At 64.5% G+C, this 22,495-nt stretch overlaps 2 protein-coding genes and 1 non-coding gene across 4 annotated transcripts; 1 reads left to right on the top strand and 2 right to left on the bottom strand.

Moving 5' to 3' along the window:
• Nucleotides 1–1,133: 1,133 nt before the first annotated feature.
• On the bottom strand, nt 1,134–8,117 carry CNN2 (calponin 2). Its single transcript, XM_032847099.1, has 7 exons — nt 8,029–8,117; nt 4,204–4,325; nt 3,699–3,765; nt 3,455–3,592; nt 2,658–2,774; nt 2,346–2,492; nt 1,134–1,781 (listed from the first exon to the last, which is right to left on the bottom strand). Exons 1-7 carry the CDS (start codon nt 8,089–8,091, stop codon nt 1,512–1,514), a joined length of 924 nt encoding a protein of 307 aa, XP_032702990.1. The 5' UTR covers nt 8,092–8,117; the 3' UTR covers nt 1,134–1,511.
• A 5,265-nt stretch (nt 8,118–13,382) lies between these two features.
• On the bottom strand, nt 13,383–13,489 carry LOC116860841. The gene has a single exon (XR_004381348.1). It is a non-coding gene; the product is annotated as a U6 spliceosomal RNA (small nuclear RNA).
• Nucleotides 13,490–13,848: 359 nt separating this feature from the next.
• Nucleotides 13,849–22,454, top strand: TMEM259 (transmembrane protein 259). 2 transcript variants are annotated; one of them, XM_032847102.1, is made up of 11 exons: nt 13,849–14,209; nt 17,926–18,204; nt 18,883–18,982; nt 19,789–19,899; nt 20,079–20,201; nt 20,286–20,386; nt 20,464–20,521; nt 20,654–20,734; nt 20,817–20,949; nt 21,015–21,114; nt 21,225–22,454. In XM_032847102.1, exons 1-11 carry the CDS (start codon nt 13,985–13,987, stop codon nt 21,768–21,770), a joined length of 1,857 nt encoding a protein of 618 aa, XP_032702993.1. In that variant the 5' UTR covers nt 13,849–13,984; the 3' UTR covers nt 21,771–22,454. The 2 variants fall into 2 exon arrangements, with proteins under 2 accessions (XP_032702993.1, XP_032702992.1); XM_032847101.1 differs by having other exon boundaries at nt 13,850–14,209; nt 20,651–20,734.
• Nucleotides 22,455–22,495: the final 41 nt, after the last annotated feature.

Raw genomic sequence — 22,495 nt, 5'->3', positions numbered from 1 at the left:
CCTCCGGACACGCGGGACAGGCTGCCTCCCCACATTGAGTACCCGCCTGCAGTGCCGCGGGTCCCTGAGGAAGGAGGTCCCTTTCTCCCCAGTATCCCCTGGGGGACACGGATCCTGGTCAGGCTCGCTTGATTACCCTGGGACTCCCATTTGTCCGTCCGCAAAGTGGGGGTTCTATTGGTCATCATTTGTTCATCCCCCAAATAGTCCTTCGGTCCTGCAGTGGGCCAGGCCATGGCAGGAGGGGGAGGGGGCCCCAATATTCCAAGATTAGACTCCTGGGTCATAACGGTCACATCATTTTGAGGAATACCTCTGGGTCCGTTCCAGAAAAGTGACATTTCCCGAGCTTGTGGCGAAGAGGATACAAGTGTAGGGACCCACAGCCCTGAGGGGAGCTGGAGGGCGGGGGTTGGTATTGGGGCTTGGGGGATGAATAGGAGTTTGCCAGCCCAGGAACTCCAGGCCAGGAGGCTGGACACCAGAGCTGCCTGTGGGGCTGGGAGATCCTTTCCAAGCGGCAGGGAGTTCCAGCCTCTTTCCCCCACCCGGGTCCTGGCCCTCAGGCTCCTTCTTCATCCCACATTGCTTTCACCCTCACTCCCCTGCCAGCCCCGGGCCTCTGCTCCTCCAAGGCCGCTGAGAGGACCCGCTAGAGGCTGGCCTGCTGCCCCACCCCAGGGCCCCAGGGCCCCACACCGGGATCCAAGCCAAACCCCCCTCCCCAGCAGATCCCAGCTCCACCAGCAGTTTCTTCCTAAAAAGAGGTTTTTATTGCCTTTGGTCCGCAGTCAACATTTCACATTATCTCTTGGTCCCAGGGCTCCTGGACGGGGGCCAGTCCCTGGGTAGGACCTCCAGGTGGGGATCCTAGTGCAGAGAACTTGTCCTCTTCCCTTGGTAGAGGAATGCAGATAAGTATGGGAAGGTGGGGGTGGGGGGTGGCTCTGCCTTTTCCACCGAGAACTCTGTTGTCCTGGCTGGGCCTCAGTTTCCCTACTAGCCCTTGGGACAAGCCACAAGTGAGTCTGAGAGGGCTAGAGAAATCCAGTTCCCACAAGACCTCAAATATTTTGGACTCTGGCCTGGCCCTCTCTCGTAGGGGGCCGCCTTCCTTCCCAGCACCCCCTTCCGCCATCCTCCCACCACTGCTCCTCAAAAAAAAAAGAAGAAAAATTTCTTTCATTAAAACTGCCTGAAACTTCTGTGGGTACAGAAACCACAAACTGATCAGAAGAGAAAAGGGAAGAAAAGGAGAGGCAACCGGAAACCATTCAGGGCTGGTCCCCTCCCCGCCCCGGTGTCTTCCTCAAACCCCCACGGCTCAAGCCCAAAGCCTGCTGGGAAATCTGCGGTGGCTGGAGCCCTCCCACCGCGCAGGTCTGCCCCTGCTTCACCCCTTCCCCATAAGCTCTCAGCCGGCAGCGCTCAGACAAGGAGAAAAACAAGACAAGCACAGAAGAACCCCAAAACCACATGCAGCCATGTGTGGAGACGCCCGCACGGGCGCCTCAGTAACCAGCCTCCTCCTGGGGGCAGTAGGGGACGCACTCTGGGGCCTCCCCTGGGCCAGGGCAGTCGCCCACACTGCCCTCGGCTGCGGGGCCTTGAGGGCAGTACTTGGGGTCACAGATCTGGCGCCCCAAGCCAAAGACCTGGCCGCTCTGGTTGGCACCCTTCGTGTGGCCCATCTGCAGAGACACGGAGGAGTTGTCACACTTGTCGGTCCCCAGCTTGGTGTCGTAGATGTGCCGCCGGGTCCCCGGAGCTGTCATGCCCACCTGGACAGGAGGAGAGTGCTTCAGGGCTGGAGAACGGTGGGGGAGGGAGGCCCAGCAGCACTGGCCCCCGCCCCCCCACCATCCCCAGCTGTCAATGCCTGACCAGGTCCCTCCCCGCCCTGCGGGGACGCCCTCTCTCTTGTGCCCCTGTGCCAAGCTGATCCCCACCACTAGCCACCCCCTCCCTGGAAACCCCCTGGCGTCTGCGTCCGGCTCTCCCTGCCGGCAGGAAGCTCCTCAGGTTGGGGCCGAGGTCCCCCAAGTACCCGAGAGTTCCGAGACCATTGTACGGATACGGGCAACATGCAAGAGGAGAGCGCATCCCGGGAGCCAAAGCCACCAGTGTTGGACCGGCCCCTGGGTGCTCCTCTGAGGGAAAATGGGGCCCTGGGCCCAGCAGCAGCTTCCCCGGGGACAGGTAACAAGCGGGGGCAGGGACAGAGAAGGGACAGGCGAAGCGGCAGGAGAGTGACCCAGGGTGGGCTCCTCTGTGGGGGGCAGCCACGTCCATGGGGCAAGGAGGAGACCATGGGGTGGCGGCCGGGGGTCCGGCGGGAGCCCCACCTGGCTGGCACACTTGTTGGTGCCCATCTGGAGACTGATGGTCGAGTGGTCCATGGGGGGCAGGATGTGGTTCTTGGGGTCGTACAGATGCCTTCTTGTGCCGTAGGCCGTCATGCCCGACTGGCTGGCACACTTGTTGGTGCCCATCTGCAGGGAGGGAGGCAGGAGTGGTGAGGCCACCCCTGCCCCCCAGGCCTCTACATCCTGCCCTGAACCTGAGGGGGCCCAGGGCTGGACAGGGCTTGGGTCCCAGCGGCAGCCCCCCCACCCCCCAACGTGGTGGGCACAGGGCCGGAGGCAGGGGGAGCCCACCTGGAGCCCGATGACACACTGGCCCGCCTTCATGGTGGCGTCGTCGAAGTTGCGCTCCTGCTTCTCTGAGTATTTGACGCCAATGTCCACGCCACTCTGTAGCCCCTTTGTCTTGGCCTGGAAGGGAGGGGTGCTGGGAGGGTCACAGAGGGGCCACCGGGACCCTCGAGCCCGGCCCAGACCAGCGCAACCATGGGGATCCGGCTCCAACCCCCCCTGCCACCAGGGGACAGCTCAGCTCAGAACAGGAGTTCTGGAAGGTGTCGTCACCAGCCACCCTGGGCCTCCTCCCATCACCTCCTGCTACCCAAGCTTCCAGAAACCCACCTGCTCGCCCACACCTGCCCCTGCCCCTCGCCCCTCCCTGGTCTCTCTGCTCCACTCCCCACATGGCGGCCCCAGGGTGCTCAGGAAATGCCTCCTGGCTTGCAATTCCCTCCTCCTGAAATGCTGTTCCAGGCCTCCCAGGTCACTAGACCCCACACCTGGGTCCAAGGCCCCCTTCTTCAGGCTGCTTCTCACAGTTCAGAACTTTTTTATCATCTACAAAAAAGTGAAGATCGAGCCCTCGTGTCCACTCAGGCCTCCAGGGGATGGGTGTGCGTCTGCTGCAGCTTGCAGCTTCCCACAAACAGGCCGCTCTGGCACGGGATGCTGGTCTTGGGGAGGCTGCCCCGTTCGGCCCTGAACCCCAAGTGCCTGGAGCCTCGGGCGGGACTGAATCCAGGGCGTCTCTTAACCCCCGTGGACCGCAGCGCGGGGCGCCAGGAGGGTCGCTGCCTCCCTCTGGGCCTCACCTTCCCGGCCAGGGCGAGAAGAGACACCTGCACCTGCGTCATGTTCCCGCTCTCGAACAGGTCGTTGGCCTCAAACAAGTCCACGGGGTTCATGCCGTAGCTGACCATGGCCTTGATGAAGGTGGACAGGTTTTCCAGCTGGGGAAGGCAGGGGACAGATCATGAGGCGACTGCGGCCGCATGCCTGGCGGGCGGAGGAGGTCCTCGCGCTCGTCCTCGGGACGCCCCGCCTCCAGGCCCTCACCTGGTGCCAGTTCTGCATGGAGCGGTTGATCTTGGGGACCGAGCCCGGCTGCAGCTTATTCATGAGTCTGGGGCAGGGGACACACAGGGAACCTCCGTTAGCGCAGGGGAACCTCAGAGACGTGAGAGACTCGTTCTACACTTGGTCACACCCATGCCTTCCCTAGCAGCCTTGCTGCCTCTTCCCAGGCCTCAGTTTCCCCTCCTGCAACGTACGCTTCACCCGCAAGGAAGCAGGGACCCAGGACCATGGTGGCAGGTGTCAGTGCCACAGGTGGAGGCGGGGAAGCTGGGAATTCCCACTCCGCAGCGGAGCCTGGAGGGCCTCCCGCTCTGGGGAGGGCGGGAGGTAAAGGTGCTTGTGGTCAGTAACCCAAGAAAATGAAAGACAAGAAAGACCCGAGACCAGAGACCCATTGCAAGGAGAGGGCGCAGGCTTCCCGCCAGAGGTGCAGGGTGCCGGCAGGACGGGCAGCACCCAGCCCCCACCCAGCCCCCACACTCACGTGCACAGGATCACTCCATCTTTCAGACCCTTCTGGAAGTCGGGACCGATAGACAGGCCTGTGAGCCCCTCGATCCAGCCGCGGAGCTCTGCCTCCTTCTGGGGGTCATATTTGGACAGCAGCTGGAAGAGCAGAGGGCACAGGGCGGGGGTGAACCCAGGTGGGCCGCTGTGGACCCGGGGATCTCCCCGGCCGCGGCCCTCCCCCTCCCACCAGCGCGCAGACATTGGCCAGGGAAGACAGCAGTGGGGGCACGGGGTGGGAGTGGGGGGCTCCTGCTCCGGCTGCTTCCAGCTGCACCCCGTCCCCTGGAGAGGCTGCCTCTTCTCTGCTGTTTTTAGATTGTTGTGAGACACTCATGATGTTGACCATTTGCACCATTATCGAGTGAACAGCTCAGTGGTTTTTAGTACACTCACAATGTTGTGCAACCATCACCTTGGTCTAGTTCCAGAACATTCCATCAACCCAAAAGAAACCCTGTTCCCATCAAACATCACCCCCATCCCTCTCCCCAGCCCCTGTCACCTCTAACCTCCTTCCCGTCCACAGATGAGCCTGGTCTGGACGTGTCACACGCAGGGACTCACACCCTGTGTGGCCTCCCTGAGCGTTGTGGGCTCGGGGTCCGTCCCCAGGGCCGTGCATGGGGGCACCTCGCTCCTGCTGGTGGCTGAGGGACACTCCCGTGTGGGGGACCCGCTGTGTGTATCTGTTCATCCATGAATGGACATTTGTGTTGTTTTTACCTTTTGGCTATTGTGAGTAACACTTGTATGAACATCCATGCGTCAGGTTTTCAATCCTTGTGGGTGTGTATCTAGGAGTGGAATCACTGGGTCACAGGGTAACTCTATGTTTAACACACTGAGGAACCACCAAACCCGTCTCTGTCCCTTGAACTGACCATACCAGTTACTGCCACAGGGCCTTTGCACAAGCTGTCACCTCTGACTCAGATGTTTGCATGGCTGGGTCCCTCCCTTCAATCCACTCTCCAATCCAGCTTGAGGTTCCCCTCCTTGGAGAGGGCTTCCCTGACCACCCTGGCTATGAAGCCCTCCTCATACCCCTGTCTCCCCCTCCCTGCCTTGTGTTCCTTCTACTTTTATCTTTATACAATACGCCTCCTTGCTTAGGAGCTACCCCTTGAACTTTGCTTCCCAGCTCACTGCTGTCTCCACAGTCTCTGGATGGTGGGATAAAAATGCTCCCGGTTCCCCATCGGTGCACACCCAGTACCCACAAACACATACACACACTCTGTTCCCAATGGCAGCAGCTCAGGGCATCAAAGGGCAAAAGGGCCAGAGGCCCAGAGAAGCCGCAGTAAGTCAGGGAGACCCAGGCCGGGGTGTGGTGTGGGCAAAGGCAGTCAGCCCCAGCGTGGCTCCTGGAGTGCAGAGACAGGAAGCTGGGTCTGGTCCCCCTCCGGTTCCAGACTGTCCAGCTCAGGGGGCTTTCTGCTCTGGACCCACATAGATCCTGCCCTGGACACTTTCTCTTCCTGTCCCTCTGCCCCCACCAGGGGACTGGGACCCAGAGCCACCCTCTGCAGACCCAATTCCTCCTCTCAGCTCTGCTCCTAGCTCCCTTATGACCATGGACACATTCTCGCCCCGTGCCTCAGTTTCCCCATCTATGTTTGCCATTGTTTGCACAAGGGCCTCCTGAACCAGGCCCCTTCTGGGTCCTGAGTATAAACCCCATGGCAGCGTGGGATCGGGCCGCAGACACAAAGGCAGGGAGGCTGGTCTGCTAACTTGATCCTCCCTCCCCTCCCCCCTCCTCCTGGTTCCCACAGCCCAGCAGCCCTGCCCTGAAGAATGAGAAGCGCAGTGCAAGGGGGGCCGGCTGGTGTGGACGCCTGGCATACCTGCCCAGGGCCGTGCTGGGTCCCTAGTGGCTCCTGAGGGCGGGTTCCTGGGCCGAGGAGCCGGGCCAGCCCCGCCCGGAGCCCCCGCCTGCACACACCCGCCAACCCCCGCCCACTCCGTGTCCAGCGGCCTTCAGCACATTCCTCCTCACCGCAAACTGCCAGGAATGCAGGGGCTGCCTCCCTGCTAAATCGGGACCAGCTGTTCCCAGAGGTCTAGACCCCCCAGCCAGCCGGAAATGGAGTGACAGCTCAGGGACACAGTGGACATCAGCCTGCCTTCATGCCTACCAGCCAGGGGCAAACTGAGGCACACAGGGCCAGGGAGAGGTCTCCAGAGGTCTTAACTTCTTCCTAAGTAGCTGGTAAAGTGGGCGGGATGTGGGTTTCAAGCCCCAGGTTTCCAGTGCTGGTGCAGCCCGGGTGACGGGGGCAAGCTGGTCATTGCCTTCCCATTCCCCAGACCTGCAAACTGCAGGCCGGTCCCAGGGAGCCTTCTGCCCTCACCCCAGGCAGAGCAGGTCTCGGCACGCCCCATCTCACTCAGTCTGAGGAAGCTGCCCGCGAGCGCCCGCTGCCCTCCACTTCCTGCGGCCCGGGGGGAGACGAGGAGGGCTGCCCGCCAGGCCCTGCGGCCATCAGGTGCCCGGTCGGAGTCCCCACTCCGCCGCTCGCAAGCTGTGCGGTTCCGGGCGGCGGGTATGACACCTCAGCCCGGCTACAAACGCACGGGGCTCTTAAACCTCTGTGAGGTCGAGCAGGGCAGCAGGGCAGCACCTGCACCCGTCGCCCTGTGTACACGTTCACGCCATGCAGTTGGGGCTGGAGTGGAGAGGAGTGTGTTTAGGGAAGGTTCTGGATCTTGCTGGGTCACCCTTGGGCTTAGTTCCCCAAGCCTTGGCCGTCTTCCGTCTAAGAGGCTGGAGGGAGGCCCTGCGGTCTGCGACCCCCGGGGTGCCAGTGGGGCAGGTGCCTGCATGGGGCCGGCAGGGCCACACCTTCCACGTGCCCAGGCAGGCTCCCGGGGGGCTGCTGGCTCTGGGGCTGCATTCCCAGGTGGCCGGAAGGAGGCTGGATGGGGATGACAAACTCCCCTCCGGCTGGAAGGGCCTGGAGTGTGACCGGCCTGGGACATCTCCCTGGGTCTGGGAGCACCCCCTGCTCCCCCTTCCCTAGCACAGACCCTGCTGCGTGACCCTCCGCAAGTGTGTGCCCCTCTCTGAGACAGATCAGCAAGTGCTTTCTCAGAAGTGTCTGGCCCAGGCCCCACCCGTGTTTCTAGCTTGCAAACCCCACACCTTTTAGGATTACATTCAGGGGGCCCGGCACACCCCGTAGACCCCTTTACTGTTGCTTTAACTGTGTCAGATGGGGACAAAGAGAAGTTACCAGGGAGCAGCTGCGCCCCCCCCCTCCACCCCGCAGCCCAACTTCCCTCTCGGTGCCCTCCCCCCGCCAGGTGTTCGAGGTGGGGAAATTCCTGTGGGGGGGCACACCCTTTCCAAACAATGCGGGCCCCGCTTCCTTCCCCTCCTGAAGCTCAGTGGCCAGGGAATGCGGAGGGGGCCGCCGGGGTCCCCTCAGACCCTCGGGGTCAAGTCCTCGCCGCCCTGAAGGGGCCCGGCGCTGTGGCGCTGAGGGAGGGAGGGCGTTGGGATGGGGCATGGCTGGGGGAAGGGGTCAGACCCCGCCCGCCCCGGCTGTCGGAGGGAGCCGGACCGCAGACCTCACCGCCCGCGGGAGATGAGGGAGCCCGGGGCGGACGCCCCGAGCAGAGCGCACGGCGGTGGGGACGGAGAGGGCGGGGGTCGGGGTCGGGGTCAGGCCATTCTCCCGGGGCTCACGCCCGCCACCCGCCACGCGAAGGGGAGCCCGCCGGGGGTCCGGGCCGCGCGCCCCGCGGAGCCGCGACGGCCTCGCCCGGCGGACACGGCGCGCCCCGCACTCACCCGGTTCTTGACCTCGGCCGACAGCCCGTACGAGGGCCCCTTGTTGAACTGCGTGGAGCTCATGGTGGCGGCGGGACGCGGCGGGCCGGGCCGGGCCGGGGCGCCGGGGGGGACGCGCGGGGCCGGGCGCCCCGCCCCCGCCGCCCATTGGCCCCGGCGCGCATGTCCTTATAAGGCTGGGCCGCGCCGGGCTCCCGCGGCCGCCCCGACCCCCGCCCCGGACGCGCGCCCTGTCCCCGGGGCCCGGAGGGGCGCCTCGGCCCCGCGGCGCGGCCGGGCCACAGCGGCGCGGAGACGGGGCCAGGCAGTCCTGTCCTCTCCCTGCTGGCAGACGCGGGGCGGCTCCGGCCCCCTTCCCGCACCCTTCGGCGCCACGATGGGAAAGGTGTGCTGGGCGGGACCCTGCTCCCCTGGGGCTCGAATGGGGACCCCTCTCTGCCGCACGGAGACGCCTCCCGCTCTACCCCCTTCCTGGGAGCTCCCATAGCCCAGGGTGGACAGGGGACCTGGGGCAGGCTTCTCAAAGCAGGGGCCGCGGGAGCTGGGGCTTTGACGGAGGAGTAGGAGTTTGCCAGTCCAAAAGGGACGGTGCTCCTGGCAGAGCAAAGGGTGCGAAGCCCTGAAGAGACTGTCAGCGCTGAAAGCACGTAGAGCTCAATCAGACGGTCAGGGAAGGGGCGTTGGGAGGAGAAAGGGCTTTGAATCTCCCACCCTGGAACCACAGGCAACAAGGAGGCAGTAGAACAGGGACTCAAGGTCGAGGCGTCCTGGGGCTAGAGCGGAGGCTGTCCAGTCTTCCAAGCCAGGCACACACTTGCTGCTCAACAGGTGGTGTGTGCGAGTACAGATAAATCAATAAATTAATAAATAAATGACAGAATAAATGAATTTATTCGTTCAGTAATTCATTCATTCATCCACGGACACAACCACTCAGTGCTCTCTGATATCGCTTCCGGGTCAGTCCCTTGCTAGGAAATGCTGGTTGCAGACCTTAGCGCCAGCCCTTCCCGTTCCTGGAAAGACAGAGCCCGGCACACACTCCCACCCCTGTCCCACAGGAGCAAGTACAGGACACAAACAAGAGTCTGAAGGAGGGATGGAGGATGCTGGAGTGGACGTGGTGGCTCCACCAGAGGCGCCAAGGAAAGCTGCATATAAGAGGGGCGTGGGAAGTGGGGTTTTAAAGCATGAGTAGGAGTTTGACACATTTGACAAGCAGCTCACTGGGCTCTGTGAGGGCTCAGCAACGACTCACCCCTCCCCTGCCTCTTCCCTGAGAAGCACATCTCCCCAGTTCCGCACTCCCTAGATATCTGCTGCCTCTCTGCCGCTCATCGCCATTCCATCTCTCTGAAGATCTTTTCTTCAGGGTTCAAGTCCTAGCTGCTGGTCTTGGATGAGTCCCTTGGGCCTCAGTTTCCTTGTCTGTAAAACGAGGAAACAGCGCACAGCGGGGAGTCAACGATGAGCCGGTCTGGCTCTGAGTGCGGGATAGTGTGGTTTGTTGGGATCTAGGTGGGGAGCTGTGAGGGCGATAGGGTCCTGGAGCAGGGGGAGGAGCTGGGGGGCCGGCTAGACTCCTTGCGGGGTCTGCTGGGGCCTGGGAGTCAGCGGGACCCGTGGCACGGTGGAGAAGGGCAGCCTGTGGCAGTCAGCGGTCAAGGGTGGCCCCGGGCTCCTGCCCCAGCCTGTGGCGGTCAGTGGCTGCCAGCAGCGCGCCCGCAGATCTCCTTGCCACGCCCAGCCTCTGATGCTTGTCCAGGGAGCCTCCGTGGCTCTAGGGACACCACCTGCACTGGGAGGCTCTGGGACAGAGAGGCTGGTTGTGACACCTGCCTGTGCCCACTCAGGCAAGCATGTTCCCAGGGCAGTGGCTGCCTGTGTTCTGAGGCGGGGGCAGGGGTAGGCAGAGCTCCCCGCGCCCTGTCCATCAGGATGAGGGGGCAGCCGGCAGCTCTGCGGCCTCGACACCCCCCAGCGAGCCCTCCAAGAACATTGGTACGCCCGAGGGGGCCCAGGCTTCCCTTCATTAGATTTTAATTAACCCTGGCTTAAAGTCAAATTCAGATTTTGCAAAACCTCTGCGCACATTTGGAACATCTTGGGGATGTGTGTGTTTTCCCGTTCAGCGTAAGTTGTACACAGTCGAGCCGTGGAGGGGCATTTGCAGAGGCAGGAGCACAGGGACCCGGGTGCGCGGGGCCGCAGGGGGTGCGCAGGGCCGCCGGGTTTGCGAGGGCCGGTGCAGAACAAGGTAGAAATCGGTGCCTCGCGAACGTCTCCCGCGGACTGCGGCTGACAGCGGGCGGAAGCGGGTTCCCTCCCAGTTCTCACCACTTGGCTCAGAGTCCGCCATCGCACGCGGTCAGGGTCTGTCTGCACTGGCCAGTGCTGTTCTGGACCCGCGGCCACACCCAGATCCCCGGTGTGGTTTCGTCTTGTTTTGGGGGGATGGCCCTTGAGTTAATAACGCTTTTTTGTACGTTTTTAGGCCGTTGAAAAGAACCCTGCTCTGCGGCAGGTGGAAACACGTGAGTGCGGAGACAAAGCTTTGTGGGTTCGGCCGCACCCCTTCCACAGTCGCCTGGTGCTGCCAGGCTGACCAGGAGGACTTTTAGGCCTTTGACAGAAAACCCACCTGGGCTCTAGATGCTCAACCACCCAGAACCCAAGAAATCCAGACTCAGATGTCCCCAAACTCAAACTCCTGGGGCCTGGACGCTTAGGGTGTCACCATTTTCTAAACTCGGCCTGAGGACCTGCGATTTACGGGATGACATAATTCTGTATAACCCTAACCCTCAGCGCCCCCACTTGGAGCCCCACTTCAAATCCCGGACCCCCCCCCACGCCGGCTGTGGGATTTTATGCAGCAACGACACTTGGCCTCTCTGCGCCCCCTCGCCCCATCTGGAAAACTCCTCACAGCCCCTGGGTTTGCTGTCAGCATAAAGCGGGTTAATCTGTCGTGGTCCCAGCAGCACAGGGCGATCTGAGATAAGGGTCGTCCAGTCAACACAGGCAAATGTCTTAGGAACTTTGGCCTCCGTTGAAAACCTGGCAAGGAGATCTGGGTCTCTGCAGCTGCCCTCTGTCCGTGTCCCCCCGGGACTCACTCATCCCCCCAGGACTGAGCCCTGGGGAGACTGCGGGGCTCATGGGGAAGGGGATGTCAGTTGTCCAGGTACTCTGGGCTGGGACTTTGGTGATGCCTGTGGGTCAGGAGGCCACAGCTGGAGGACCTGGGGTGACAGGACCCCCCAGAGCCTCAGCCTTGCTAGGTTGGGGGCTGGGCCCGGGGTCTCAGTGGCTGGGCATGGGGACCACAGATGCGGCAAGGGCCCTTCCCCGCAGCCCCCTCCTGGGCAACCCCATCCCCTCAGTGTCTGAGCTCTCTGAGTGGGACCCTGGGGGATCAGGGTAGGACCCCAGGTGGGGCCCCCTTTGGGTGCCTCCTGGGGGGGCTCCCCTTGCTCTCTGCAAACAGTCATCTCAGGACATAAGCCTAGTGCAGACAACAGCAAAACAGTAATAGTATCAATAGCATCTGGGAGGAGGGAGAGGGGGTACTGTGAGCCCAGGTCAGGAGCCTCCCTGCTCAAAACGGGCCACGCTCCCAGCGGCCCCCTCAACGGAGATGTGCCCAGTGCCAGGTGACCTCTGCGGCGTGCCCACCCTCTCACTGTGCCCCAGGCCTGTCTCAGGTCCTTTGCCCTGGCTGTGACCTCTGCAGATGCCCCATCCTCCTGGCTCCTTCTCCACCCTCCCTCCTGTTCCAGGGTCAGCTTCTAGTGAGTCTTCCTGAACCCCCAATGAACTCTCAATCTGCCCAGGCCGGCTTCCTGCCCCCCGCCCCCAGCACGGCCCAGACACCCCCGCCAGCGGTGTCCACAGCACCCTGGGACACCTGCCCACGTTCTCACTTCCCGATTGTCCCCAGAAACGTCCTTCTCTAGCACTTTGGGTTGACACTTGGAGCTCTTCCTGGCCACTTTTCTTTCTTCGTGACAGCGGCTTTCCAAGGAGGCCAGCTGCTGGACGACTGCAGTCGGCTGGCCTCGCAGTGTGGATGCGCGGGGACGTGTCCCTTGCTTTGGTGGCCCTGAGTTCCTGCGACGTGGCAGTGAGCTCTAGGCGCGCCTCAGCCGCAGGTGCTCGCTTCCACACAAGGCACAGGAGTACACACGAACTGCGGCCTGCGTCGCGCCGGGGAACCCTGGCTGAGGCTGGGTCTGCTCTCCGGCTCCGACGACACCTGCCAGGCTCTTGTTGGGACGGTTTTCCTCCCTCTGCGCGGGACACGTGGCTCGGGCGTGAGGCAGTAATTCTGGCAGCGAGCACTCACGGAGCCGTGTGCCAGACCCAGTGCAGGGCACTCGGGGGAACGGAGAAGGAGCTCAGCCTCCTTCCGGGGGTGGAACAGGAGGACCCTGTCCGCGCGGCCGGCTCCGGGCATGCGGCTCCCGGGATCGCAGACCCGGATGGCGGATCTGGAAGGTTCTCTCCGCTTCCTGGGGGCAGCTGGAGCTTCCGGCATCCCTGGGCCCTCCCCGTACCCGGACTGTCGCAGAGACGCGCCTGCCCCGCGCGTGGGTGGAGGCTCTCGTCGGGGACCCGCGCGCGCACCAGTCTCCCGGCAGGTCCGCGCGCGCACGGAGCGCAGGAACCAGGCTCCCGGGGCCGCGGCCCCACTTCCGTCTCCCAGAGCGGGCTCGGGCCCCGGGCTCCCGGGAGCCGCCTTCCCCGTTGGCAGCAGGCCTGGTGTCCACTGTGCTTTGCCAGGGCAGCCGCTCGGGCGTCCTCACCCCGGCCCCCCGGCCCCCTCCGCCCGTCCTCCTCACTCCTGCCGTGGCGCGGGGCCCCCGGAACACAGCAGGCGCCCGGGAAGGCTCACCCCGGTGTTTCCGCGGCGCTCGGGAGGCCTCCGCAACGACTCCAGGGGGGCGCACGCGGAGCGCGCCCAGGCTGTGCGCCGCAGGGGCGGGAGGGCGGCGGGGGGGGCAGGCACACCTCGGCCCAGCGGCGGACGCGAGGAGGGGGGGCCTGCGGGGCAGCGACCGGGTCCACGCGGTTCGCACACCCGCCTGGGCCTGCGAGTTCCGTCCGCGCCGCTGTCTCCTAGGGGCCGCGCGTGCGCGGGGGGCGTGTGGCCGCTGCACGGGGGTCTGGGGTGCCGGGAAGTAGGTGACCCTGCTGAGCGACCCGTTCTCGGGGGAAAGTCGGTACTTCCGGGAAGGGAGAACCAGAGGCGACGGAGAGTGGCCCTCAAACCGCGCTCTCCTCGTCGCACGCAGCCGGAGCCCCGCGGGGCTCGTGGTCGTCCGCCTTCGCGGGGAGCCGTGCTCCGACGCAAAAATATGGAACGCTTCACGAATTTGCGTGTCATCCTTGCGCAGGGGCCATGCTAATCTTCTCTGTATCGTTCCAATTTTAGTATATGTGCTGCCGAAGCGAGCACGGTAGAAGGCTCCTGCACAGAGCTATTTAAAGTTCAAAAATCAAGCTACTTTTCAGTTAGGCCACACTGCTAGGAATACACGCGCCACGGTTTTTCCCCTTAGGGTTCCGTGTAAACGACTCTCTCCTACTATCACGCTTGCTTTGGATGTCTCTGATCACTAGAACCCTCAGATGTTAACTAACTTATTCTCCCATGCGCACCTTAGCGCCGCGAAGGTTTGTGGGGGATGATATGCAAAAGACCCGGACTAGACGCAGCCCCGCCCCTGGCCGCCCAGGGCCGGCCGCCGCCATCCCAGCGTTCCCTGCGAGCGCAGGGAAGCCGCTCTGGCCGCCGCGGCGACTCGCTGGCGTCAGCAAGCCGCGGAGGCGGAAGATGGCGGCGGCGGCAGCCGGGCGTCGGTGAGCAGCGCGGCAGCGGCGAGGACGGCCGATGGCGGCCGGGAGGTGCCCTCGGGGACCCGCGGGCCGCTAGGGCGCGACGGTGGGCGGCATGTCGGAGCACGCGGCGCCCGGGGCTCCGGGGCCTGGGCCCAACGGCGGCGGCGGCGGCCCGGTCCCCGCGCGCGGGCCTCGCACCCCCAACCTCAACCCCAACCCGCTCATCAACGTGCGCGACCGGCTCTTCCACGCGCTCTTCTTCAAGATGGCTGTCACCTATTCGCGGCTCTTCCCGCCCGCCTTCCGCCGGCTCTTCGAGTTCTTCGTGCTGCTCAAGGTGACCGAGGGCCCGACCCCTGACCCTTGACCCCAGCGGCCGGACCCTCCTCCCAGGTGTGCGACCTCTGACCCCGAGCGGGCGCGCCCGCGCCGCGCGCTCCCGCCCGCGGCCTGCCCCCCTGCCGGACCCTCCCCTCCGGAGGCGGGGGTCCGCGGGCGCAGCTCCGACCTGCCGGGGGTCTCCCCGTCGCGCCGCGCCCCTGACCGCGCTGCCCGCTGTCCTCGGCTCTGCCCTGGCCCCGGGCCGGCTGCGCTCTGCGCTCGCCCCTGCGCGGAACACGCCCCTGCCGCCTTCCTGCGCTGGAAGCCGCTCCCCATTTCCGTCTTCACCTGCTCCTGCCTCGGGGCGCGCCCCTTCCTGGGGGTCTTCCACGCGCCGCCTGCACGGAGCCTCAGGGTCGTGACCGAGCTGAGGACAGCTCCCCGCGTTTGGTCAGCGTCACCGCGGCTCTGCCGCCCCGGCCAAGGGCCTTGTGTGAAGCCACTTCCCATCTTCCCTGGGGAGCAGGGGAGTGTCATCCCGGACACCAGGACCGCCGGGGCCTTCTGAGGAGGGGTCTCACCGCGATGACCGCTGCCTCTCTTCAGAGAGCGCTCTGGGTCCCTGCGCAGTGGCCTGCGGGCTGGGCGCTGGCCATTGGGTTTCGCAGCAGAGTGCTCCCACGCTGGGGCTGGAGATGCTGAGCTCGCCACTCCTCTTGGGGGGAGGCTGGTGCTGGCCTTTGAGGCCCCTGGGGTGCCAGCCAGGCCGGTGGGCAGGAGCCGGAGGCACCTTGGGGTCTGGTGGAAGGAGCCCAGACGTGGCCTGCCACAGCTGACGGGGAGGTCCGCTGGTCCCTCGTCTGGAGACCGCCGGCTGCTGCTTCCTCCCCACAGCCCCCCAGAGCATCACGGGCCCCCTGTGGAGGGTTCCCAGCGCGGGGTCCCTTCCTGGGGCTCCTGAGTGTGTGGACCTGACTCCCTGGGTGGAGGGAGGAAGCGCTGCCTTCCCCCCGACGATGATTAGGAGCTCAGGCTCTTGGGAGCGGGTCCTGGGCATTTCCGTTCTGCCCGCTGCTTTCTGAGTGCGGAGCAGGTCCCGTGTTTGGGCCAGCCTGGCCTACGGATGTCCGCAGCATAGGTCATCAAGTGTCCTGCGAGGCTCTCAGACTCCCGAGCTCTTCTCTGTGGCCCAGGGTCTGTGGGCTAAAGCCTGAGGCCTCGTGAACCTGCCCGACCCCTGGTGTCCTTGCTTTGCTCACCTCCACAGTGAGGGCTGGGACCGGCTGATGTGTGAGGTTGCCGCAAGTTCCAGAAAGCTCCCCGTCTCTGGTGCCTGCCCAGCTTCCGGTGCCCTTGCTGCAGAGGTGGGGGTCCCTTCGAGGACTTCTCACAGCTGTCTCTTCCTGTGGTCCCTGTTGAGCTAAGCACATAGCTGTGAGACAGCCCAGACCCCCCGATTCCTCCACTGGGCCAGACGGGGGGGGGGGAGCAAGAGGCAGTGGCTGGGGCCCACGTTCCGGCAGCCTTGGCTTCCATCTCTGCTGGTTTTCCTGGCATCAAGGCCAGACCAGGACCTCCCAAGTCCTGGAGCAGCGGGCATTAGGTGCCCTGGCCTGTCCGGTTGGACTCTGAACCTTGGGCAGCCTGACCCTGCAGCCACTGAGAGACGCCTGCCCGGTGACGGGGGCTCTGATGTTCCGTGCCTTTGCCACTCCCTCCCCCCTCTGAAGTATGGAGGTGACTCTTGGGGTCACTATGATGTGTGATAAATGTATGGAGTGCCCTAGGGTCCCTGCTGTGAAACGGGAGTCCCTGAATACATCCTCTGGGCCACGTCCTGCCTGCTTCTCTGACACGGCATTGAGAGGCCAGAGCAGGAGGGAGGGAGAGAGCAGGCTATGGGGTGAAACAGGCAGGGTCTGTGAGATCAAACAGACTCAGCCCTCCGTGGAGGCAACCAGAAGTGCATGTGCAAAGGCACTGGGGCTGGCAGGTCAGCAGGAACGGGGACTGGGTGCGTGGGGTCACATGGAATGGCAGAGATCGGGGGGCTGTGGGTCCCCATGCAGGGCTGGTTGCCACCTTGCCTGGGCACATACGGCTGTGGCAGGTCTTTGGAGGCACCAAAGCTGCGTCTGCTGTCTTGTTCCTAATGGGGAAACTGAGGCCCAGATTGAGGCAGACCTTGTCAGGTAGAGTAGGGAACTTCTGTCCTTGTCTCTGGGGACCTCCATTTAGTGAAGGGCAGTAGATCTGGGGCCTTAGGGCAGGGAAAAGATGCTGGTGGGGAGACCCCCCAGGTGCTGGAAAGGGCACCAGGGTGATATTGGGGACCTGGAGTCCGCTCTGGAATCACACACATTGGTTCCACCAGCTCCCCTCAGTTCATGTGCCTTTCGCAGCAGGACACGTCGCTCACACTGTGTCTTGCCCTGTTTCCTCTCCTTGGGACCCAGCTTCCCTGTGCAGCTCCACCTCTCCAGGCCATGCGGCTTCTGCCTCAGTGTCCTCATCTTCAGACTGGGAAACTAGGGTGGTGCAGACACGCATGTCCCCAGAAGAGCCTGGCCGGCCCCTGGCACCAGGCCACACTGCATGTCAGCCCTTTTTTGAGATTTTGGTGCATGGGCAGCGCTGTCTTGGGCCCAGAGCAGGCGGCACGATTGACGTCTGGTCTCACCCTGCGGCTGCTCTGGGTCAGTGGTCTCAGGGAGAGGGGCTGGGGTCCTGAGGGCCACTGGGTGAGCTGGTCTGTGGGCGGCTCTGCAGGCTTCCTGAGGAGGCGTGGGCCTTCCATGCTGCTGCCGCGGCCAGAGGCTCCAGCCCGGCTTGAAGCCTCAGCGTCCGTCCTCTGCGACCTGAGCACCTGGGGCTCTGGGTCCTCATCGCTGTCCTGCGGGGCCGCTTCCGGCTGCAGGCAAAGGAGGTGCAGTTCTTCTCGCCCCAGAGATGGGCCTTTGGAGCTGGCGTCTCTCCAGGGTCGGGGTGGGCGCCTGGCTTCAGGCCGAGCTGGCCCCAGGATTACAGCAGCCTGTAGGCGCTGGGCTATGTGTCCCCTCAGCTTGCAGCCCCCGGCCCAGGTGGGGCGGGAATCTGTGCTCTGCGGCCCAGTCTGTGAGGTAGGCAGTCCCCCGGGCACTGGCAGCCCCTGCAGGGCTCACAGTGTCCCTGCCGCTGGACACCCATTTCCCAGAACAGCAATGGGAGTCACGTTGGGCCAGCTGGGCCCTTTTCCCAGGGGCCGGGGTCGTGGGTCGTACGTGAGCGTGTCGCCCAAGACGCAGGATCCAAAGGCCCCATTAGAAGTGCAGCCATCAGACCTTTATGAGGGTGGGCTCCAGCGGACTGGTGGCCCCTTTGACGCTCCTGCTTCAGGGCAGCCCGAGGCAGTGACTTCGTGGGGCAGTCAGTGCTGACAAGGGGCAGGTCACTGGGGGCTGAGCAGCAGCCCCAGCCCACCCAGCCGTGCCAGGAGCACACCCAGTGTTCCCTGGGGCCAGGGTCCCATTTTACAGATGGGGACCTGCCATCCTGGGAGGGGTACACGGGTGCTGGGCTGGTGAGGACAAGGCAGAGCTGGAGGCTGCTGGGCGAGCTGAGTCTGATCCGCAACCCCCCGAGGCCAGGTGGCATCCCCGCTCCCTTGGGGCCGTTCGGGGACCCGGGGCCCCTGCCGAGTAGGGCCGTCGCGGTGCCCGGCCTCTGCCCTGACCGTCTCCTGCACCCCCCCAGGCGCTGTTTGTCCTCTTTGTCCTGGCCTACATCCACATCGTCTTCTCTCGCTCGCCCATCAACTGCCTGGAGCACGTGCGGGACAAGTGGCCACGGGAGGGCATCCTGCGAGTGGAGGTGCAGCACAACTCCAGCCGCGCGCCCGTCTTCCTGCAGTTCTGTGACGGCGGCCGCCGCGGCAGCTTCCCCGGCCTGGCCGTAGAGCCGGGCAGCCCGGAGCCTGAGGAGGACGAGGAGGAGGAGCTGGCTGTGGACATGTTCGGGAACACGTCCATCAAGGTGAGCTGGCCGGGAGTGCTGTGCCTGGGGGCGCCTGCTGAGCTGCGATTCACCTGGTGGGGGGCCCTGCTGCTCCGGCCTGCGCCGGCCTGCTCCTGCCGGTGTGGCCTTGAGGGCAGGGATGGTGTTGGGCAGACTTGAGGCCTTGGGCCGTTTCCCAGCCCTTACTGGAAAGGGATCGGCCCATTTCCAGGGGCACCAGGGGCAGAAAGCACGGAGAAGGAGGCCCCTGGAGGCACTGGGCCGAGAGCTGGAAGCTGGTCCTAGCTGTCCTGGATCGGGGGGACTGGGGAATGCCCTGTTCCTGGAGACAGGCAGTGGCTGCTGGAGCGGGCAGGGTTCCGGGGGGTGTGGGCGAGGCCCTGGCCCCGAGAGGAGGACGTGCTGAAGCAGTTAGGGACGAGGGTCCCGTGGTTGGTGAGGACCTGGCCAGGCATTCCCCGCTTCAGGGTGCTGACCCTTCTCTCCAGATGGGCCCAGGGGAGCGCGGTGTTGGGCTGGGGGCCTGTAGGAACTTACAGGTCAGAGACCTTCCAGCCCTGGAGGTGGGGGTGTCCCAGCAGTCACAGAGGCTAGAGGTCACAGCAGCCAGGGGTGGAGTGTGTGTCCTTGGTCACCAGATGAGCTGGGACCGTGGGCCAGGCCGCTGCTGATGCCCTTCCTCTCGGCCGCCCGCAGTTCGAGCTGGACATTGAGCCCAAGGTGTTGAAGCCACCGGGCAGTGCTGAGGCCCCGAATGACAGCCAGGAGCTCCCCTTCCCAGAGACACCCACAAAAGGTACACCGCAGGCCCCTGGCTGGCCCAGTGGGGAGCAGGCGACTCTAGATCTTGGGGTTGGGAGTTCGAGCCCCGTGCTGAGTGGTGAGGTTTCTTTCCTTTTTTCTCTTTCTTGTTTTCAAGATGTCTGTTTATTAATCTGAGGGAGCGAGTGAGAACAAGCACACACAAGTAGGAGGGGCAGAGGGAACGCGACTAGCAGATCCCCCGCCAAGCGCGGGGCTTGCTTCCAGGACGCCAAGATCATGACCTGAGTCAAAGGCAGACGCTTAACTGATTAAGCCACCTGGGTGCCCTGGGCAGAGAGATTTCTTGAAAAATAAAATCTTAAAAAAAATAAAAAATAGGTGGCTCAGTCATTAAGCGTCTGCCTTTGGCTCAGGTCGTGATCCCGGGGTCCTGGGACTGAGCCCCACGTCGGGCTCCCTGCTCGTGTTCCCTTGCTCACTGTGTCTCTTTTTGTTGAGTAAATAAAATCCTAAAAAAAAAAAGAAGCACCCGCATCTTGGGCTGATCAGGTGTGCGCGGCGTATCACTTCAAGGGGGCGTGCCCTGGGGCCATCCCCCGTGCAGAGGGCCCGCGGGCCTGAGCGGCGCCCTGCCTCACTTTGCCCACCTGTTAGCAGCCTGCGGGGTGGGACGGATGTCCTGGAGCCCCCAGTGACTGGTTCCCTTCTCAGGGAGTCTCTGGGTGGGGGTTATGGGACCCTGACCCACCCCCTTGTTCCCCGGAGCCCGCCAAGAGTGGTCACCCAGCCCCTCAGGGAAGATGGCTGGACCACGGCTCACGGGCCTTGTCCCCACAGCGTGGCCGCAGGACGAGTATGTCGTGGAGTACTCGCTGGAGTACGGCTTCCTGCGGCTGTCCCAGGCCACACGGCAGCGGCTCAGCATCCCCGTCATGGTGGTCACTCTGGGTCAGTGTTCCCTGGGGTGAGGCAGGGGGGTCTTGGGGGCTCCCAGAAGCACTTGGGTCCGGGCGCCGGGTCCATTTTCCGGCCGCAAGAAGCTTCCTCTGCGGCATCTCGGGCGTCAGGGTCACGGCGTCTCTCGGGTGGGGGTCCTGCTGCATGCACTGTCGTGTGCCTGCCCGCAGACCCCTCACGAGACCAGTGCTTCGGGGACCGCTTCAGCCGCCTGCTGCTGGCCGAGTTCCTGGGCTACGATGACATCCTTATGTCCAGCGTCAAGGGCCTGGCGGAGAACGAGGAGAACAAGGGTTCGATGGGCCGGGCACGGGGTGGGGTGGGGCGCAGCGCGGTGGCTGGGCGGGCGCTCACGGCCGCCCCCTACCTCCGGGCAGGCTTCCTGCGCAACGTGGTGTCTGGGGAGCACTACCGGTTCGTGAGCATGTGGATGGCCCGCACGTCCTACCTGGCTGCCTTCGTCATCATGGTCATCTTCGTGAGTGTCGGGGGCTGGGGCAGGGTGGGCGTGCGGGGGTGGTGCTCCCTGAGACATCCCACCGCCCTTGCTTGCAGACCCTCAGCGTGTCCATGCTGCTCAGATACTCCCACCACCAGATTTTTGTCTTCATTGGTGAGTCTCCCTGCCCACCAGCGGGTGGGAGGGCTGGGCTCCACCCCTAGCCCCCAAGGTCCCCTGCCCACCTCGCCCAACCGCCAGGCACCTCACCTGGTCTGCCCGCCCGCCGCTTTCTGCCCGCAGTGGACCTGCTGCAGATGCTGGAGATGAACATGGCCATTGCCTTCCCCGCCGCGCCCCTGCTCACGGTCATCCTGGCCCTCGTAGGTGAGGACCCCTTCCTCCTGCCCCTCCTGGCCCCGGCCCCCCATCCCCCCGCCCGCCCACCCAACCGCCAGCCTCCCCACAGGGATGGAGGCCATCATGTCTGAGTTTTTCAACGACACCACCACGGCCTTCTACATCATCCTCATCGTCTGGCTGGCCGACCAGTACGACGCCATCTGCTGCCACACAAACACCAGCAAGAGGCATTGGCTGCGGTGAGCACCCGGTCCCGGGGGGCGGGGGCAGGGCTGCGGGCGGCGGCTCACTGTGCCCCTCGCAGGTTCTTCTACCTGTACCATTTCGCCTTCTACGCCTACCACTACCGCTTCAACGGCCAGTACAGCAGCCTGGCCCTGGTCACTTCCTGGCTTTTCATCCAGGTGAGGAGCCTGCTTCGCTCCCCGCGGGGCCGTCGGGCCTATGCCGGGTTCCGCGAGGGCCGGGGTTCTGGCTCCGGCGCTGGCCTGACCCAGAGTCCCCGCACCCCCAGCACTCCATGATCTACTTCTTCCACCACTACGAGCTGCCCGCCATCCTGCAGCAGATCCGGATCCAAGAGATGCTGCTACAGACCCCACCGCTGGGCACCGGAGCCCCCACGGCACGTCCCGATGACCTGAACAACAATGGGGGCACCCCAGCCGCCACCCCCGACCCTGCTGGCCAACCGCCCGCCCTGGGCCCTAGCGTGCCGGGCAGTAGTGGGGGCCCCGGTCCCGTGGCTGAGGCGCCCAGCTCTCTGGTGGCTGCGGCAGCTTCAGTGGCAGCGGCAGCCAGCGGGGACCTGGGCTGGATGGCAGAGACGGCCGCCATGATCACAGACGCCTCCTTCCTGTCTGGCCTCAGTGCCTCCCTCCTGGAGCGGCGCCCCACTGGTCCGCTGAGCCCTGGTGGGGGGCTCCCCCGAGTCTCCCAGGACAGTGCCCCCTCCAGCAGCTCCCTGGCAAATGACACAGCGCCCCCAGCTGCCGGGGTGAGTGGGCCCACCCCCAGCCCCACAGCCCCAGTGGACCCATCCCCAGAGGTCGGGTCCTGAGCCTTGGGCAACTGACCGCCCCCTCCCTGGCCATGCAGGCCCACTGGGTACGACCTGGCTGGAGCCCTCGGGTATCAGGGAGGCTGTCCCGGGGGGCTCTTGGGGTGGCCCAGCCTGTCTTGGGTGGTGTCAGGGTCATCCGGTTTGCCCAGAGCGGGGCTTCTCTTCCCTAGTGTGGGGCCTGCCAGAGGCCTGTCCCTGCTGTTTTGGTGGGCCCCTCTGCCTGTGAATCGTGGCAGGCCAAAGCAGAGGGGTGGGGGCTCCATGGAAGGTTCCTGAAAGGGCTGGTCAACCGTGTGAAGTGAGCTGTTCCTCAGTAGCAGAGCGGGGCAGCTCTCCAACAAGGTGAGCGCCGGCCTGGGCCACCCTCGCGGTCCCGCCCGCTCCGCTGGTGCTCCCCATGCTCAGTGCCTTTTCCACGGCCCCCGACCCCAGGTGTGTGTACCAGGGCTGGGGTCCCGGGAGGGCAGAGCTCGCACCTCGGGCTCGGGGAGGCCGCGCGCAGGCGCCAACATGGAGGGCGGTGGCCGGGCGCGGGGTTCCAGCCCTGCTGGGGTGGGAGTGGGACAGGGCTGGTGGCCAGACGAAATCACTCGGTGAGGAATGCAGAGAGCGCTCATTCCATTCTATTTAATGCAGTGTACAAAATTGTGTTTGTATATAGAATAAACTGTTGACAGCGGCCGGAGCGTCTGTGCGCGGGCGGGGGGCGGGGCTTCGCGCAG

This window comes from Lontra canadensis, unplaced genomic scaffold (genome assembly GCF_010015895.1).
Source record: "Lontra canadensis isolate GAN:19392208 unplaced genomic scaffold, GSC_riverotter_1.0 scaffold184, whole genome shotgun sequence".
Classification (NCBI taxonomy): domain Eukaryota; kingdom Metazoa; phylum Chordata; class Mammalia; order Carnivora; family Mustelidae; genus Lontra; species Lontra canadensis.
Note: the sequence above shows the minus strand (reverse complement) of the source record. Positions and strands in the feature narration are given on the sequence as shown.